The sequence below is a fragment of the Atractosteus spatula genome, chromosome 16 (assembly GCF_055471065.1).
Source record: "Atractosteus spatula isolate fAtrSpa1 chromosome 16, fAtrSpa1.hap1, whole genome shotgun sequence".
In the NCBI taxonomy this organism is placed as follows: Eukaryota; Metazoa; Chordata; class Actinopteri; order Semionotiformes; family Lepisosteidae; genus Atractosteus; species Atractosteus spatula.
This window is the reverse complement of record NC_142721.1, coordinates 9,077,340-9,097,893: the sequence shown is the minus strand read 5'-3', so window position 1 is coordinate 9,097,893 and position 20,554 is coordinate 9,077,340. Positions and strand designations below refer to the sequence as shown.

Sequence of the window (20,554 nt, the reverse complement as noted above, 5' to 3'; positions counted from 1 at the left end):
TTTTGTTGTTCATAATATTTTTGGGGCGTAGTTAAGGTTATAGTTCCTGTAAACGGGATGATTCACATATTTTGCTCCATAATATATGTTCTTAGTCTTAACTTGTACTGGGGAAAAACAAAGTTGTCCTCACTCATGTTGCGGCTTGTTGAATTTGGAAGATCTCCAGATTAATGCTAGCAGCCTAGTGCCAATACGTGCCTTTTATATACAGCCAAACATTCTTTCACCACTTCTGAAAAGCACAGATGATAGGTGAAACTTTCCCCTGTGTTAAGTTACGGGGAAGGTGATTGGCTGGAGCTTTTTCAAAGGTGCTTTGCTTTCCCTCTTACCTGCCTTTTCATAGGTCAAAGACTAAAGGAACTGGAAACTTAAAAGGGAAAGGAACTATTCGTCATGGCTTAGTATGCTAATTTATTAAAACATTTAAAATAAAATGTGAATAAGTATGTACCTATTTGTTAAAGGCATACATAAATTGTTTTTTTAAATAACTATTAAAACAAAGTTAGATCAGTAAAAACTGCTGAGAAAGCAGACAAAGATCCAGCCTCTGCTGGTTGAATTAGCATATTTTGCAAGGCTGGGAGGTCAACAGAGGCTTCTGTGGGTAGGTTACGGGGAGGTTGAGACAAGCTCAAGTGATAGAGTGCAGCATGTTTGGCCTGGCAGGTTAGTGTGCTCACAGACCAGGTGGAGGCTCAAGGAGAGAAGATACGAGACCTGGAGACTTCACTAGATGAACACCACCAAAAGCTTAACTCCACTGAAGAAATGCTGCAACAGGTAGGGGCTCAATCTTCCTAAACACTTCAAAGCAATACTGAACAACTGAATAACCTTTAAGTGGAATTATTTCTCGTATGAAAAGGTCTGTTTGTACTACTTCTAAAGTTTGCTCATTTTTATAGTTCATGTGGAAGTGTAAAATACAAACTGAAAATGTTAGAATGTGTGAAAATGACATTGTACATCTCAGTGGCTTTTATACTATACAGTATGTGCAAAGAAATGAATGAACCAGCCTTTTGCTTGTATGCTTTGTTTACTTTGGTTGGTTTGTTCTCTTTCCAAAGGTGCTCAGTGCTAAAACAGGGTGTGGTTTTATTCAGAGTACTAGTTATCCTTTTACAGAGGATTTCAGCTTTACAATGCATTATAGGTTTGACAGAAATACACATGTACCGTAGAGAAACAGGAGTTCAATTATTGAATATTAATGAAAGCTTTTGACAAACATGAGGTTTTATTTGAATCATGGGTGTTGAGAAATCTGCCTGCAATCTGCCTGTGAGTCTCTTTGTAGAGACTATAAAATAGTTTATCCCCAGTTCATTCTTTTGTGTTTTTTTATATGAAGTACATGCAAAATGGAATTGTAAAATCCAGAATAAGTACTCTATGTGACATCATGTGGATTTCAGATATTTGCATACCATGTTCAAATAACCTGAATAGTGTTTGAGTCCGTTATGTAAAGAGGTTTCCATTCCTAGTTTTGCCTATTGTGGATTGCTGCAAGGGCAGTAAAGTGGTACAGTGGCTAGCATTGCTGCCTTACAGTGCTGGGGCCCTGGGTTCAATTCCGAACCTGTGGTGGTATGTGTGTGGAGCTTGTATGTTCTCCCTTTGTTATGGTGGGGTTCTTCCAGGTGCTCTGGTTTCTTCTGCTGGTAGATTAATTGGCCTTTGGGAACATTGGACTTAAGCATGAGTGTGTCCGTGTTTGTCTATCTGCCCTGCCCTGCTTGTACCCTGCCTGTTGATTACCAGGATAGGCTCTGGCTACCTTACTTTCAACAGCTAGAAAGTAACAACTTTCCTGAATTGGGAAAAGTGGTTAGAAAATGGAAGGATGGGTTGCTGCATGGATATGAATTCACAAAAATTACAATAGCTCAGGAAACAGAATTCATCAGTTAAATTATATTCTAGTTGTTGAAAGTAAGGTAAAAGTTTAAGGGAAATTCAGGAAAAACGGTTTTGCTTCAGTATGGACATAAAGGAAGTGAAGCTTTTCTATTGGCAAAAAGGTCCAGAGTAATGATGCCACACATTTCAAGGCAAATATCCACTCTTGGTCCTTTAGAGGACCTACAGTAACTGTTCCCTGTAGCTCTAATCGTATTCAGAAGATCAACATGTTGCTTGAAGCTGCGGTCTGATCAGCATTTTTCTGGCGTGTAGCCTTCTAATGCCACATCTGAGGAGCCAATAAATTGATCAAATTCTTCAAGCCATTCCCTACAGTACATTATGCAATGTGCCAATATGCTAGTCCCAGATCAGATAGGCAGGATTTAGTGAAGCTTGTCTTTATGAAGCTTCGCTAGGGATAAGCCTGTCATTAAAAACATGTTCTGTCTAATTTTTATTGCCTCCATTTGCTTAACATTTTTTGAATAAACATCATTTAAAAGACCTCCATTAGTGGGAATTAATGTGTTTTTGGGCTTTATCAGAAATTAATGTGACCAAGTCATACAACATTGTCAAATATTTACTTTAATATTAAATGCAGCTGCTAACCTCAGGAATTTGTTTCATGTTTACATGAAATGCTGTGGCCATTCTGCATGTTCCCTTAAGAATTAAGTTTGTGAAGCAAACAAAGCACATGAAATGAATCTGGACTGGCCTGTCTGACAATTCCAGTTAAGTCCACAACAAAGCAGAATGTTCCTGTGTTAGGAGATAAAAGAGGTTTCCATTTAAAGTGATATTTACCTTATGTTTCCTCATATAAACCTAAAAGAGTGTTTACATGCAAACAAATCATGCTTGGGCAACATTTCTCTTCCTGCATTCTTTCATTAGTTTTCCATTCTCAGAAGCTTATCAGATCTTATTTTTTTCCTCTGCTTAAATGTCTGCAATTTAGGCCATTTCTATGGAGATTCTGGTTTTAGCACTAACGAATATGGTTTTACTCAATCAGTTCATTTACTGGCTGCCAAGTAGGTCTGCATTAGAGATGCAAACTCAGATTAAGGAGTGAAAGAGAGGCTAATGAAATCGCCTAACTTCTTATTGGGTACAGTTGTCTTTTATGTTTGTAGGGCACATTCTGTTTGAGCTCCATTCTTTGCAGCAACAAAATGTCTAAAATTCCAGATAACACACTTCCTTTCCAAATTTGAAAATACATTTTTTTAATACAAAATAAGGAATATGGAACAAAAATGTTTTGTATTTGAAAGCATTTTACGAGCAGGTCAAGCAACAGTGTAAACTTCACATTTCTGAAATGTGGATTCTTAAACTCTTTCTCAATGTCTGGGGTATTTATTGAATTTCCTGTACTCTACAGTTAGGTAGAATTTGTGTTATTTTTTTCTTAAAGCATCTTCTAAATTTGAGATTGGTTACAGACAAACAAATCTACAAACTCATTTCCACTGTTCAAACAATATACATCAAATACAGTACAATCACAGACATTCATTATATATCTCCATTTGCCTATGTATTTTTTAAGAAGTACAAAAAAACAATCCTTTTTCAAAATGTTTTCTTTTTTTCCCCAAAAAGATTTTCCATTTCAGCTTTTGAACGTTTTCCATTGAATGTAGTCAGGCATAAAACTATTTATGTCACTTCCTTTAGGCTTCTTCTTTGGTTTCAGGATTAATTAGGATCCTGTTGTTCTGAATTCTTGCTAAAAATATGTCTTTGAAGATTCTTATACTGGGATAAATGAAATGCAAGAAAATGTAATGGAAACATTTCCAGTTGTTTTGATTAGGAAATCATTTTAATGATAGTTTCATTAGATTTATATCCAAGGGATCACAATGACATTTTTGCCTATATAACCACAGTCCAGCATTTGATTAAAGGCACCATTAAGATTCTGCCTACCATGCCCAACTGGACAGGTAAATAAATACAAGTCTTTGTGAAGGTTTCCATTCCAAAAGCACAGGAGCACACAACCAAGGTTCCATTTGTTTCTCTACCCTTTAAACAAAACAAGCCTGAAAGCTTTGATTCTTTGTCAGTGACAGTTCCAAGCAATGGGAATTAGGGTACAGGTTTGTACAACAGTTGAGTAAAAGGATTACCATTATTTTCCATAGACTGGAAAACACAGTAGGATTTACCTTCCAGACTCAATCTACAGAGACAGTTTAAGTAAAACATAAGATTGAAAAGGCCAGTCATTAATTAATTAAAAGAACTATTGCTAGTATATAAAATGATTAACAGGATCTGTATAGCTGTGGTCTAAGAAACAGCTAGGATTTGCAGAAGTGCCATACAGCCAAGTTTCAGATCCCCTTTAGTCATTGTAAGTCACTTATGGCACATTGGACATTTTCATTTTATAAGAGATGATTATAAAGGTTATAGGCATGGAGATCTTTCAGGCTTTTCCTCTCAGTTTCGTAAATTGATTTTTTTGGCTTTTAGTTTTGTGTAGTTCCCAGCCATTGAGGTTGAAAGGATTTGGCTGAGGACAAGTTCCTGAAGGTGCGAAAAAGTGTGGGTTGTTTGTATTAAAAACAAGTGCTGATCTTTTGGGGAAAAGATGGAGAAAAAGCACATGTGATTAGACCTTGTCCAAGCATAGAAGAAAAAAGAAACGTTACCTAAAATACAGGAGAAAACAATAGCTCTTCTTGTAGGAGCTTCTGCTTTCTTGATGGAAAATAAAAGGTCACATGCTCATGTAAAATAATGGTAAGTGGTTGGTAGATAATTTAGCAATTAGTCCTAACCTACTTCTAGTACCAGTATCAGTTGAATCAATTATTTTGCAAGCACCTAAATTATGATTTTAACTTTGTGGATAAAGTACAATGCACACAATATTTTAAATTATTTAAAAAAGTTAAGATTATGAAGCAAAAGGAACATGGTACTTCTGCTATAACTGAATCTTTCTCACAATTTGTTTTAGCTCAGTAAGGTTGTGTGCCTCAGAAGGAAGTGTGCAAATGCACTCTAGCTTGGTTGTTTGCATGTCAAACAGCGACAGTGAAAATATAAATAGAGTCCATAGCAGTTTATATTTAGAAGTTGTGGATCCTAGATGAAAGGTTTGTTTGATAGACTTTGTACTCGGCGGAGGAAGACATTGAACTGTTTTGTCTCATGTGGTAGGAGTTGCTGAGCAGAACGTCCCTGGAAACTCAGAAACTGGATCTTATGGATGAAGTTTCATTTCTGAAACTGAAACTAGTTGGAATGGAGAAGGAACAGAATGGCTGTGAGGACAAACAGCACAAAGCTGAGGTATGTTATACAGTGAATTCCCTTCGAGAAAAGGATTAATGAGAACGAAACTATAATCTCAGTGGCTAGACTGTTAGACAAAAACATGAAGGATCTCAGAATTTCAAAGAAAGACAATGAAAAAGTGTTTAACATTTCATTTATGAATGTTTTTAAATTTGCAGTTTTTCCATAAACGTCCAAAATCCTGTTAAACAAGTTGTGGTGTTGTGATCCCTTACACTCTATAGTAGATTCCTTTTGTAAGTTAAAACCAGTTTGGAATGATAGGAGTGTTCACAAAAATAACATTCCGTTGGTAGCAGGTGACATTTAGGCAGCTGGGAATTCTGACCACGTTACCAGACGGTTTTTCATTTTCTTGGAATTATGCTCCTGTTTGTGTGAACATTAAATGCATATACCACACCCCAAGCAAAAATTTAGTTTGCACAGATGTTGATTTTCAGTTGAAGCTCAAGGCTTAATACTAGTTCAGAACATTTACTTGTACACCGAGTAAACATTTAAAAAGGAAATTCGGTTTCAATCATTTTGGCAGTAAGCAAAAAAATCTAAATTGAACACTGGCTTTGTTGCCAAGTATGAAAAGTTCAAATGAATTAAAAAATGTAATGGTCCTATGTAGGCTTCCTACGTCATTAAATATTTAATCTTCACATTAACAAAAGGTTTTAGTCCCAGTTCATTTTTATGAGCCATTTAGTAATTAGGCTGGGTGTGTTACAGGTACATGTCAACCTTTAAAGGTGATGTTTCTTAAATTACAGCCACCTCTCAATACAGGGGCCTTTGATGTCCTGCAAATCGCAGTCAGATCAATTACTAACTGCCAAGGGTCAGTTAACTACCATAAAACACATTCTCAAAGGGGTCCAAGAGCTTGACTTTGCTGGCTCTAACCAGACTGCTGCTCATGGTACACATGGCCACACACAGGGATTCTTCCTGACTCATCACATGTCAGACAGGATCCCTGCTGTCTGCAAGTCAATATCCTGACATTAATCACGTCCCATTCATACACTGTGTGACAAAGTGTAGGCTGTAATCTAGCCAATCCTTCTTAACGTGAAGGTCTGCAGAAATCACAGGGCAGAAGTCCAAATCATGACCTTTTTAGGTCATAATCTAAACACGAGCATGATGTTGATTTGTCTCTTGGTCATGAGAAATAGTTAAAGTGTTTAAAATAGGGGGCAATAGTGGTATGGAGGTCGACAGTGCTGCCTCTCAGCTCTACAGTCAATTCTGTGACTTTACATGGATTTTCTCTGGGTGCTTCAGTTTCCTTCCACATACCAAGCTTGGTTGGTATGTAGTTCAGTTGTCTAGCTACTTCATAAGGAGCAGAAGTAGGTCTCTTTATCCCATTCTAGAGTAGATCTACAGCAAGGCAAAGTGTCTAATTAAAACAATTTTCATTAATTTTCAAGTGCTTTATATTGTGATGGTTCATGTATTGTCCATTTAATTCTTATTTTACAAGGCTAATCCATTACTGGTTTGACTTTCAGCTGCTTGAAAAGGCACTCGTATAATTATTTGGAAATTTACATTGCTTCTTTACACCGGGAAAGTAGGAGGGGAAACATTTGGATTGCCTCACTTACGAGCATAGCAAGCAGTCACTTGAAGCTTTTTGTGTCTTCTGAAAGGAGTATGGATTCACAGCAGAGAAATGAATCACTTTCCAGGAGCTGAATGGTTATCTGCCCATCTTGCAGATTAACTCAAACCACACCGTACAGTTTGGCTTGCTTTAGTAATATTAATTGTTAAAGAATGATTTAATCAAAGGATGGTAGACCAAGATCCTAAAAGACCCATCATCCAGCAGGCTTTGAAAGTCACTTTACTTTAATTTCTAAACATTTAGGACTATTTCATTAAGGCAAATGAATCAGCTGGGTCAACTGGAGAATATTTTAAATGTAAACACCAATGCACCATAGCTCTTCAAAAATCACATCTTCTAAATCTCCTCTGGGGAGAGAGATGGATTGATAAGTAACTGTGGGAATTGCCAGAATAAGAAATGTGACAATTCTGAAATGACAGTGAGAAATTAAGATAGGATGGTATTCATTACCATATAAAAATGCAAGGTCCAGGGATATTTAGAGACCAATGACTAATATTCAGGTTAATAAAACAGATTTGTGATTTTTTTTCTGAGCAATGTGCAGTACATGTAAAATGAAATAAAATGAGAATAAGCTTTACGTACAGAAAAGGACAGAATCAAGATTTATATTCCAACATACTGTATTTTTGTTTTAAATTTCCATAGAGAGGACAAAGTCAAGAACAGTGTGCAGAAATGAAATCATAGAATAGAGGAAAATGTTACGTCAGCTCTTTTTTAAGGGGATGGTTATAATTTGAGATCTTTCCATGCAACCTGCAATGATGTTTTAACATCTGCATTTTTAATTAGGGCAGAATAATTGATATTTGTTTTTTCTTCTGCTACATAAAAGTACTTAAGTGCTTATTTGTCAAATAAGGTCATTGTATCTCTTGCGATCTACAGTATATAACTGGTCTTCCACTCAGCCCAGTCCGCACTGGTCTGCAATCACTATTCCCCTGCACTGTACGTGGCAGCTGTACTCCTCGTCAGTGATCGGCATTGACAAAAATGAGTTTCAGACATTCCAAAGAGCACTTTCACTCAGGAAAACTGCCGTGGATTGTTATTGCTAGCTTTTATTTCTATTTTTAGAAGCGAGCCATGTTCATGAACAAGTTTCACAACAAAAAGGATATTCTGCACATTTCTTTGTCGCTCTGCTTGAGGAGTCTCAAAGCCAATTCCCTCCACACCTGGTGTCGTCCAGTTCTAATTCCATCCCAAGTAGTCAGTTGAATAACCTACTTTTCTTAGACATGAGTTTTTTTTTTTTTTAATGTGTTACACATTGATTACTCAAAGCATTCCCTTTATTAAAAGGCAGAGTGACATATAAAACACCCCAGAGCCTGGTTAGAACTATTATACAAATTCATTTAACTAGATTAGGAGTGTAACAGAGCTTTTAAAGAACAAAAACAAAAAGACACTATGCCCTGCATGAAGTAAGAACAAGACCCCTGTCCTAGTTCCTGAATGTGGAGAGTGGGTGTTGTACATTTAATGATTACAAAGCAATATCCGAAAACTCCGTCTGGAGCGATTAGTAATATTTATAGTAAAACGCTGCCACTTTCTTTTTCCCCTCCACGATGTTGCAATGCGACAAGAGTAATTTGTGTTGTGGCCAGCATTAAACATACCAATAAAAACAATTGCAAATCTCTGTTTTTCTGTGATAGTATGGCATTTGATGTTAAAGCCCCTGTGGGATCTTTTAACTCCCAAGCATTCATAACTTCAGATGTTTTTTTCAGCTGATCCCATTCCATTAAGCTCCATCCCGATGGGGCCCAGCCGTGAGATCTCTGCTAAATCTTTGCTGCCCTGAAATTAACCCTCCAAAGTAAACCTGGCAACTGTACAAACAATGTCACTTGGGCTGCCCTCCAACATATCTCCAATGGAAATAAAAAGTTACTGATCTGTTTCAGTAGTCTTCAAATTCACCTCTTTCCAGGGATCACAGATACACAGTCTATGTTGGTCAGAAAAGTAAAGATTATATCCAGCTAAGCAGTACATTTTTATCAGTTTACACTATTCAATAAATCTTAATTTTAGTTTTGATGTTTATTATATGCAATTTCACAGTATTTGGGAACAGATCTTTTACCACCAGATACTATTAGAGATTGTCGTAATACTTCGAAATGGTTCCGATTTACCTTTGTTAACAGGATATAAGTTGAACTGATCAGAACTACTGTAATTTTTCAGCTTCATTTGATTCCTGTTTTTCCCCTGTTTCACTTTTTTTTTTATCTTTACCCGTCTGTCTGTCTCTCTCCTTCAGTGTGTAGTAAATCTGATTAGTGAGCTACAGGAGCAGATGTGTAAGTTTCAGCAGGAGATCAATACGAGAATCCAGGAGAAAAAGGCACTGGAAAATAATCCTGATACTAAAGCTAAGGAACCACACCACAGCACAGACACAAACTTAGGCAGCTCAAACACTGAAGACTGCTGTCGCTGTAGAGGAGAGAATGTAGGCAAATCTTTGTGCACGAACAGATGCACGCCCTGCTTGACCTAACCACTTAAGAGTCCTGTTCAGATAACTTTTCTCTTTTGGAGGATCTGTGTTCTCATACTAATAGCCTATCTGGAGTGCCTAAATAATATGTGATCACCAGGATTCTGAATAAATTGAAAAGCAATCACTTATTATTACCTGACATATTATTTAGGTATCCCATTCCCACCCCCACCCCCAAAGCAATCTTACTCAAACCTTAGGATATTTGCATGTACAGTAGGTTGTATGCTTATATGTGAAATCTGGTCATTTTCTGTGGGCTTTCCTTCAATAATGAGATGGCTCAAAGATCTGAAAGTACTGCACTGATGAAACATTTGACCCTTGAGGAGCAACATCACCCAACACGTGCAATGCTAATTTTGCACACTTTAAAACTGCTTCAGAAAAATAAAAGCAAAGTAGAGAATGATTACAGCATGACTGAAATCTACTATTAGAAAATCAAATGCTGTATGAATGGACACAGCCGTAAAGTCTCACTCATCAGTTTTCTAGTTTTTAAAAGAGAATTTTGAGCCATCACTCATGGGCATGGGCAGCATAACTCACTGTCTTTGTCGGTATTGGGTTTAATGAAGTTAAAAATTTGACACCGTTTCCTAGATGACTTTTGGGAGTGGATCTTCAAGAAATACTGCAAGTACTACTTCTGCTGGAATTCCACACATCTTTATCAACCTGGCTCCAGTCTGGAGTACGTAGCATTTGAAGTTGCCCCCCTAAGCCAGGATTGAAATTGATAGCCAATAGCCAACTTTTTTCAACAAGAATACATACATTAAACTAAAGTACATTTTCAGCAAAACTTTCGTTACTCAAACAAGTGATGCTTATTACCACAAAGTCTCCAGAATGAGGAAAAACAACTGTCTTACTTAACCAGAGGTTGGCATTAAAAGGACCACTGCTTATTTAGAAGGTTCAGAGAAAGCAAACCTTTTTTTAGCTCTCCAAGCAATAGCAATTCAAAGATCGGTCTTGCGCGCAGATTGATTTAAGGGTGGCTTCAAACACTGCATTCATCTCTACGTGGAGCTGGCAAAAACATGTAGAATTCCAGCAAGAGTAAGACACTCAGTGACCAAAAAGCACAGAACCTTTACTGTTAACAATTGTGAGTGGTGCACAACTGGCTAAGCATCTAATGCATTACATGGGGTGTAAAAAACCAGGAACATCATCAGCAGCTCGTCATTGACCTCTTGAGCTTCGCTAAATGCAGACAAATCTGGGACATTACCCGAAAATCCACTATCAGCATTTATCCAACTATTTATGGTCCTTTGTTGTAGTGGAATAAAGCAGTTGGTTTAAAAAAAGTGCATTTTAGGAAAAGCTATGCAAAACTCACACAGACTATACATTCATAAAAGATAAGACAGTTGTTGGAATTAAGACTGGGGGGGGGGGGGGAAGGCATGATGCTAATTCAGAAACTTTACTCTTTCACTGCATTCATTTCAGCCTGCACCCCACAAAAAAAATGTTTAATTTCAGGTTCTGCCTTCTGCTCTGCTCTTTTACACATTGTGCTGTCTTACTGTAAGTGGAGAGCAAACCCCTTGTAAGAGATGACTAAAAGTTCTAAATATTACTGTGGTTTGTGTGATTTTGAATAGCCTCCAATTCCCTTTCATAAGTAGACATTCTAACTGCATTATGAGAAGCCCTGCTTGATTTTAAAGAAATTGCAAAGCTGTTGTTGATCAATTTCCTCAAAATAAGCACCCCTCAAATGTACTGAGACTAAAAGTGCAATGTAGTTGCATCTAGATCACTAAATGGGTGAGGTGGTTTCCTTGTTTGAATCATGTTTTTCCTCCTTGTAAGAGCTCAAAAGGAGAATGCCTCAGCAGATTTCCTAATGTTTTCAGGGCCTGCTGCAGGAACTGAGAGTCCTGCAGAGCAAAGTGGATGAACTGGAGGGGGAAAAATGCCAGTATGAAAAAAAACTGAAAGCAACAAAGGTGGGCAAAAATGTGTCATTTGCTAACGAAGAGGGTATATTAGGTTTTTCATAGCAATTTTCATATTTTCATTTTGCATATTTACAGTTGAAGGGGTAGTATTTTTAAAGATTTCTGCCATTTTAAATAATCACCACAACACTCAACAAAAAAAATCACATTTTGAAATTAAAATTTCACAATCTCTTTTTTTTTTTAAACTAGAACTTCATATTTATTGGCTTTGCTCTTAGCTATATTGCTTGTAGGTTATTATGTTCCTTTCTTTTAGCTTACATGCCATCATTCTGACTCTCTTTCTTTCTAGCTTTCAATTTCTTATTCTCTCCATGTCTGTTACCAGTCCTTAATGACCAAGCTCTCTAGCCTGAAACTCACAGTTGAACACATGCAGGTAGAGAAACAACACTGGGAGGACAAATGCAGAACTGCTCAGGTGCTTTTTCTTGCTCATCAGATTACTTGGAAAACTCTGATGTTTTGCTCTAAGTATTGTGTTGGCTTTTTTGTGGTCATTTTCTTTTCAATTTTAGTGTTTTGTCAGTGGAATCTCATTCATCCAATTCCAGACACAATGGAAATTAGTTTCGTTATTACAAGAACTAGAGTGTTTTTGTTTTCCTGCTTGTAAAGAATACTTTGTGATTTTTTAAAGTACTTCCTCACATAATATACTAGTCACTTGCCATGTTTAGGTTTTCAAATCATGATATAAAGTTGACAGGTTTCTTTAAAAATTCTTCCTTAAACAGAAAGAAAAATACACTTAAAAATTTCCATTTTGCAATGCGAGACTTCAAGCCTTTGAATTAAATTTGGCAAAAAAAAGTCTTTGTAAAACAATTGTAGAAATCTCCCAGTTATTATTCTCCAAGTCATAGACATGCTTATGGAATTCATGGCTTATAAATATTTTATGCAAGTTTCCCTTACAAAAATGAGTCCAAAGAAGAGTTCTTTGTTGATACTTCTGCTGAAGGAAAGACATACTACCTAAAGTAATCAAGGCTAGTTTATGAATCCCTACTGCCTCCTTTTGGGAGGCAACTACCACTGGGTATTTTTCCAAGCAAACACCTTGTGGTCAGCAATAGACATAGGAAACAAAATTAATCAGTACCTATTCCTGATTTTACAAATATGTTTAAGTGTGCATTTGATTTTAGATATAATTGGTTAAGTGAGGTTCCTTATTATGCATGTATATAATTTTAACGGTACTTTGTTAATTACCTTTCCTCTCCTGTGCATTAAGCAACCTAATTCCTTAATGATGAAATCTTTGTCTACATTTATGTGCAGTGCTTGGACTGTGCACCTTCCTATTTATTCTGCATGACAATAGCGGGGATTTAAAAAAAAATTTAACTCCAGTTTTGCTTCCATATGTGAACTCTTTTTTGTTACAATACATTATTTTTTACTTACAGCAAAACCTTACAATGTCCTTTTATTCTCCTTCCAACTTCAGAGCCCACAACTCCCCCCTCACACACACTCCCCTCCTTGAACTATAGAATGCAGTAAAGTTTTTTTAATTTCCATAGAATTACCCATAAAACACTGTTCTGCCATGAAGAAATTATGCTTTTCAGAAAGTGTCCTTATTTTTTAAAATGCCTCTACTAACATAACCTTTAAAGTAACACTTAAACAGTGAGAAACGTAGCACCAAGCACTAAATTATCAATCACAGTAATTTTACAGGACATAATAGGAAAACGTAAGTCTCTTTCCTGCCTTAAATAATATCCAGAACTTTGTACTACATGTAGAGAAGGTAAAATAATATTCATCTGTGTTACAGGCAGAAATAGCAGACCTTCAGCAGTTACTTGCTGCCAAAGATGCTGAAATTGAACGCCTGCAGAGTCAACTAATGTCACGAGTTCCAGTGTCAAATGACAATACAGAAAGAGGTAATGATAAAGCAAAAGTGTTAAAAATGCATGACCTTGAATGATTTTTTGCTAACAATCACATCTGACTTTTTAAAAGACCAAGGTACCACAGACAATTAAATCAATTTCAAATTTATATAACAAAGCACACAGTTTTATGACTGTAATTTCACGGTTTGTTTATAAAATACAAATAGCTCCAACCATAGCTCTGTCCAACAGAACAGCAAATCTACTTTTAACAAGATTAGTTTCAGTATTAAATCTTTTGTGAAAGAAAAACACAAGTGAAATTCAAATAGAGCTCTCTGTGCTTTTCAGGTGTAATGTACAAATTACATCACACCTGAAAATCATTCTTAATATAACATTTTCAATATTAACAACTTTTTGTTGTTGGCGAACAGAAAGGTTATACTTTTCTGCTTCTTTGTAATAGTAGGATGCACATTAAGAAATTACTCCTACCAGAGATGAAAGAGATAAACATGTCAGTAATATTCATCTCAGACCTGTGAAATGTCAGAGCCTGCAGCTACGCTAGACAAGCTGGAACCTGACACTTTACAGGAGTATACCTAAACAGACATCTTTCATTAGGTCACCTGGAGCCAGGCTTAGGGAGCATCTTTTCCATCTCTGGTTTGCATGTTTATATAATTTGTTTGAGATCATTCCTAACGGTGACTTTTTCCATCCTCCTTCATTTTACTTCCTACAACGCTACCATCATAGAGGAGATGTATAGGAGAAGGCTGAAAGAAAAACGTAAGCCTTTAGATTCTCTTGTGGCCTTACTATGATGCTTACATCCCACCAAATCAATGGCTTTGTTAGCGATGAACATCTGCCCTGCTTTTCACTGCAGCATCCAAGCTATTCCAAAGTGCTGTTTCAGCTGCCTTCCACATTTCTGCCTGCGTGAAGCAAACAGACATTTTCAGAAGAAGTGGGGGGGCCGCGGTTATCTAATCAATAACTAGATATTTTAAGTCCAATGGAATTTTTTTAACTACAATCCTGTGTTGTTTGAAAGCAAAAGATACTCAACCTTTAGATGCAGACCAGACTTAGATTTGCTTCCGTTTTTTTAACTGTTGTCATGAATCTGAATGGCCCCACCACATCTGTTTGCTTCCATATATTTCCACTCTGTTTGCTTAGCTGTGACCCACGTCAACATTATGGATCTTCTTAACCATTGCAATACACGACCCGTGGGAAGAGTCTGGACAATGCAACTTCATGAAAAGAGTGAGGTTGGCTTTTGAGCTCCAGCTATTTTAATATAGACTGAGATGAGATGTTCAATGAAAGATCTCAAATATCATTTAAAATACGAAATCTCCATGTCTTGCTAAAAATCATACTGCGCCGCTTACTCTCCTAACTCTCCAATCTATTAAAGTAAAAGGAAGAAAAAGAACACTCCCTCCTTTCCCTCATAACTGAAAACGCTTCTTCCCTTCCCCTCAGGATACAAACTCCTGGCATTTAGACAACCCCCCCAAAAAATAATCAATAATTAGATGCATGAGTAATCTAAACAACAGAGACACATTTCCAATGCATACGATTTAGTTTTAGAATCTACCTTCTACACTAAAAAAAGCATTCATTAATTGATCCATTTTCTTTTAGATCAGGAACTACAACGACTGAAAATAGGAATGGATTCCTTGCTAACAGCAAATGAAGAAAAGGTAAGTTAAATTGGTGACAGTTGTAACCGGTCTCAGAAATGCGACATATCTAAGCCTTGATAAGCTTTTCTTGTGGGTGTTGGTTTGGACATTAAAACTCCAATAAGAAAACTCGATGTACACAGTTAGAATTAGTAATTTAAGCATCTGCAAAATTATTATTTTCACTAGTGGTCTACAGTATGTGGATAATATATATATATACAAATATTCGTTTGAAAGACTTGAATTGAAAAATATCATCACCCATGTTGAGCTATTAAAAAAATAGAGTAAGCTTAGTTTTCATGCATCCACCAAATAGAATGGACATTTCTAAAAAACAACACCTTATACTGTATCCCAAGACAGTTTTACATTAATACTTTAAAATTACAAAAAAGAACCATAAAAAAGTCGGGCGTTTCTGCTCCAACAAAGGATGTACCTATATGCACAAATACAGGACAAGATCCAGCCAACCATAAATTAAAAAAAAAACAACTATCACTTACTTCAGGAATTCTTCACCCCAGATCCAAGGCTTCATGAAAAGTCACTTCTCATTATCTGTGTCCACTGGTGAGCACACACACAAAATACTCCCTTTTCAGCTGCAGGGCTCTTTATATTTGAAGGCCTGTTTTGTGCATCTTTATTTGGTAAAAATTTTACCTAATATTCACTTTCATTCAAAGCAGGTTAAAGAACTTACTTGAGATCATGTGAATTCTTTAAGGTCAAATGTTATAATGCTAGAAAGAAATGAAATGATAATAAATAAAAACAGCTCCTCTCTTCCTCCCACAGGCAACTGTGAGCAAAATCAAATACAAAGAAACACACCTGTGGTAACCTAGTGTTCATTAAGACTTTTGGTTATTAAGCAGAAGCAAACTAAAATCAGCTGCAAAGTTAAACACCAATCTTAGATATACTTTAAGTCCTTGGTTAGTAAACTAAGAGAAAAACTAACATAAACTGCAAAATTAAACACACCTGTGGCTTCCTTAAGTGTTAATTAAATTGGTATATTGGTTATTAAGCAAAGAGGCAAACTAATGCCTCAGAGTCCTCCATTAGCATCTAAACCTATCCAGGCAACACCTCAAGGTTTTATACAGACAATAAGTGGTTGGACCAGTTAGGGATTAAGGGGTTTCTGAAAGTTTGGGGAGCGAATCCTTATGAGCTTGTCATTTGCAAGATTGGAGTCTCTGCTTTTTCCCATTGTTTTCAATCATCATGTTGCTTTCCATTAAAAATCTTATCAATTGCTGGCAAATCGAAAAGCATATACTGACAATCTTAAATTTAGGAAATCCTCTTTCCTTTTTAGTTCTTTTAACAAGGGAAATGTTACCATAGTTTCATAGTTATAGTTTATTACATGAAACTTTGCCACAGTATATGTATTGGAATATAATTGGTATGGATGCTTAAATTGTGCTCGTTAAACTGGCTTTGCATGAATTTCACAAGTCTCCAGCTGTATGCAATTTATACTGCTTCATAGCATGCTTTTGGATGACCTATTACATGTAAACAATTGGCAAATTTCAAATTCTGATTTACACTGACGACAATATATAATGAAGGAAATAGGCAGTCACTGCTTTGCCACAATAATTTATTTTATGCACAGGAAAGACACAATGCATGACATAATAGTCGATTTGTTTTTCCTCAGGGACACTTCATAAAATCATAAAAGTCATTAAAAAGGAGAAACAAGAAACTGTCTAATGCAAGGCACAAAGCAATTTAAAGAAACCTGCACATCCATTTGTTTTCAACAAATAGAATTGTTCATGTTTTCCAAAAAGAAATTTGGACAGTCTGTTTGTAATTTAAAGAACTGAAAATAATTAGTACACTCTTCGTGACACATCTGGCTTATTTTAATAAAATGACTTCCAAAAGCAGTTGAATAAAAACATGTATGCAAACTTAAATGTGCTAGAAGTATTATTTTCTTGTGAAGCACGTTTAGTTACTTGAACTGATGATAATACTTTATCACTCTTGTAACAATTGTTTTTAAATCTTTCATCAGTTTCCAGTAAAACCAAATACATTTAGTAACCAATTTAAAATGGTGATTTTTCAAGGTTTTTCATGCAGTATGCACCTGAAAGCAATTGTACAAATTTAAATGTGTACACAGGATAACTCAAGTTTGGAAATTTTAGCTGGATTTTTTTAAAAATGGAGCAAAGTTTTGAAACCCATTTTTGATCATTTTTAAACCTGTTTTATGAGATATGAAATCTGCACATTGCTTTGCAGGACCGTCGTATAGAGGAGTTGACAATTCTTTTAAACCAATATAGAAAAAGAAAGGATGTCATGGCAGTAACACAAGGTATCATTATCTCATTCAAATATTACCTGTTTATCTCCACACTGACCAGTTAAAGGATGAAATATTAGTGCAATATATTTATCTGGATATATGTAGTCTTAAATCATGAAAAATGTCTTGATACATTATTTTCCAAAGAATTTTTGTATTATTGTACAGGACCTTGTATTTAAGAACAGTTATACGTATTTCTGTATCTGCACAAGTATTAAGAAGTAAGAAACCTACTTAAATACACCTGCATAATCAGAAAAACAAACTTTAAACTAAGAAGGGTTATACTTTAGTACCACTAGGTAACTGTGGGTTTTCGCAGGCTCGGGTGAAAGAATTTTGTCTGGCAGCAGTGAGGAAGAACTCAGCGGGAATATGAAAATTAGAAACCCAGCACATACGACTCACACAGAAAAGGCCAGATCAGAGGTGAGGCCCACACCCCTCTCCTATATTACTGTTTCTGTAAGTATTATTTAAACTGTCTGGTGAACCAAGTCAATGTGATTTACTGTCGTTATTATCTTTCTTTACAGATGTCTTCCAGGGGCTCCTCACCGATTTTAGTTTCCCCCTCATCAACACAAAAGGAGCCAGACACCAGGCAAGTACTGTATTGAAGTAAAGAGTGTAATTGTACAAACAGGATAGCAGTGCTTAAGCAGCAGCCTATTAGCTTGCTCTTAGTATAGAAAGGGTCAGATGCATGAAAGGACCGAGCCTGGTTTAAGAGTCCGGATACAGAGAGACTAATGAGTTGGAAGCGTTGAGTGCTGCAGTAAAGAAGTGCAATGATATCAGTGAGGTTTTAAGAAATGTTTCACAGCAGTAATTCATTCTTGCTTATAGACTGTTGATGAATATTTAATCCTGCAAGAAGTCGCAAAAATGAGGTGAGGGCTATGCACATTTAGTTTCTCACATATTAAAATAAAAACTTTAGAAACTATGTTTATACTGTTGCACTCCACACACCTCTAAAAGGCAGTGTGGGAAGAACGATGTCCCCTGTCCTTGCCTGCTGTAACTGCAGCAAGAATGAGACATGCTCTTCAACAGCACAGAGTATTTCATATGTGAAAAGAAAAAGCATTTCAAAGCCACACTACCCTCTTCTAGTCAAGGAAGACAAAATTAGTAACAGGGACAGACCTGTCATTCACATCAGTATTGGGCTACTGGATGATCTAAAAGATGACCTTGTTGCCTCTAACCCAGCAAAGCCATTCCATGCCTGCAGTGGTGAAACTATTATTTTCCTGGCATGTTCAAGCCTCTGGAGTTTGTGGAGTAGTACAGCAACAGTCACTGGCTTTTCCCAGTCTGTATTTTCTCATGTGTTAACAGTAACCAGCTGAACTTTATCGAGATGAACGCACAGAATTATATTTTTCCTAAAGCCTTGTTTGTCCTACAAACTTTGAAAGGGAAATTCTTTGTTATTTATGGTTTTCCCTATGTAATGAGACCCACAGTACAGACGTAGGAGACTCACTTCTGTGACTGTGCAGGTTGTATATAATTCCAATTGAATCATCACAAACATTGTTTTCACATATCCCAGGTAGGCTCATCAAGGTTGAAAACAGTTACACTCTCATGAAAAAAAAATATTGAGACTTTGTGAACTTAAGGGGTCCGAAAATATTTTACTTTTCATGGTCTTTAGGATATTAATGTTTCATTGTGGTTTAATGAGCAATTAAATCACAGAATCCTCTTCTGTCAATTCTTCCTGAATACCTGGAGTTAATGTAAAGCATTGTTTTGTCTCTGTGTTTCCAGCTGCAAAACTCTGTCTCCAGAACCATTCCTTTCCCCCAGTGAAGAGAGCTTTGAAAATGGACAGTGGCAAGTACTGAAAGTGTGATGGAGTGCTTTTGACTTGTTGTGATTTGGTTTAATTAATAGCAAGAAAAAAATGGCTTGGGCCCTGTCATTCTAATGTCTCTGGGCTGAATACAGAAGTCGCCCTGGTTAATGCTGAGCAATGACTGCCATTTCAGATTAAAATGAAAAACCTTCGTAAGGTAAAATCAACGGAGTAACTACTGCTGGCAGCTCTGAAATATCTGACAAAGCAGCAGCCAAAGCCTACATAAAAAGATTGCTGTATTGCTCCCCCTTGGGCTTGTCCTAAATGGAGGTTTTTTGTTTGACTGTAAGTGACTGAAGATGTTGCTAAATTCATATTATCCTGTGTACTATTCCTGTACAACAATTCTTGAAGATTTACTTAATTTTAATTTTAAACTTGTTTAATTAACAACTGATTAATTGTGAATTAGTTCAGGTGGGCAGCTGCGACAGCATGCATAGTCTGCAAAGGAACAAGTAATACAGTAGGTTTATTCCATGCTGAAAAGAGAAGAGAGAAAACACAATGTTTCGGCTGAGAAGCCAGGCTTAATTATGAATTATGCTTATAAATCAAATCACCAGAATGGAAATTGATTGGAATTAAAATTGATAAATATATGGATGCTTTAAGCCTAAAGCATGTTTATTTTCAGTACAGGCGCTATTACAGACATTATGGGATTTCAGAAGATAAGTCCTTTCTCTCCAACTGAAAAATAATATTGGCTATAAACACATATATATTTTAAATTAGCCTGATTTAGTATATTCGTGGATCAAAATGGATATTCATGATTTCATTATTTTTTTATTTTGTAACTTTAACTTTTATATGTGCAATTTAAATTATTAGGCCTCAACAAAGGATGTTGTCCAGCAGTTTAGAAGAATTGCAAAGTGGATCATTACAAAAGGTTAGACATTTTTGTAATGGTACAAATAAGTGTGAAAATGTTACATCAAACTAACCACCACAATAATTTGCATTTTCAGTTTTCATCTTGCAGAATAACCAGTAATGGGAAGGGATTGCAGTAAAAGAAGTAGATTGAAACACATCATTATTTCCTGCTGTTAACCTGTCACGCCCTTAAAATAATCTGTCTGCACACGGCTTCTAACTGGGGAAAATTCTTGGTGTTTCTTCCACTCAGATAGCTCCATCTACTAACTAACATGTTGTCTAAGGCTTTATGAAATCTATAGAAAGGAGAATGGTGGTATATGCATTAACATACTGAATCAGCAGAAATGTAAAGTGCCTTTCAGCTTTGAAAAGAATCTTAACATCACGTAGTAGGTTTACAATTTGTAGTTGAATGGTGAATTATATTTTTTTCTGATCTGGGCCCTAGTTTTAAAAATG

At 36.2% G+C, this 20,554-nt stretch overlaps 1 protein-coding gene across 12 annotated transcripts in view; it reads left to right on the top strand.

Moving 5' to 3' along the window:
- The window catches only part of ppfibp2b (PPFIA binding protein 2b), a 61,093-nt gene that overhangs the window by 29,255 nt on the left and 11,284 nt on the right, over nt 1-20,554 (top strand). For 6 of the 12 annotated variants that reach the window (XM_088934865.1, XM_088934869.1, XM_088934868.1 and 3 more), the window contains 12 exons: nt 676-789; nt 5,110-5,241; nt 9,174-9,365; nt 11,294-11,386; nt 13,194-13,305; nt 14,023-14,055; nt 14,929-14,990; nt 17,259-17,334; nt 17,651-17,757; nt 17,865-17,932; nt 19,114-19,179; nt 20,042-20,102. In XM_088934865.1, the coding sequence (XP_088790991.1) occupies nt 676-789; nt 5,110-5,241; nt 9,174-9,365; nt 11,294-11,386; nt 13,194-13,305; nt 14,023-14,055; nt 14,929-14,990; nt 17,259-17,334; nt 17,651-17,757; nt 17,865-17,932; nt 19,114-19,179; nt 20,042-20,102 (1,116 nt within the window). Of the gene's footprint in view, nt 1-675; nt 790-5,109; nt 5,242-9,173; nt 9,366-11,293; nt 11,387-11,693; nt 11,823-13,193; nt 13,306-14,022; nt 14,056-14,928; nt 14,991-17,258; nt 17,335-17,650; nt 17,758-17,864; nt 17,933-19,113; nt 19,180-20,041; nt 20,103-20,554 lie in introns of all 12 variants that reach the window. The other 6 variants (XM_088934873.1, XM_088934870.1, XM_088934871.1 and 3 more) reach the window with 4 other exon arrangements.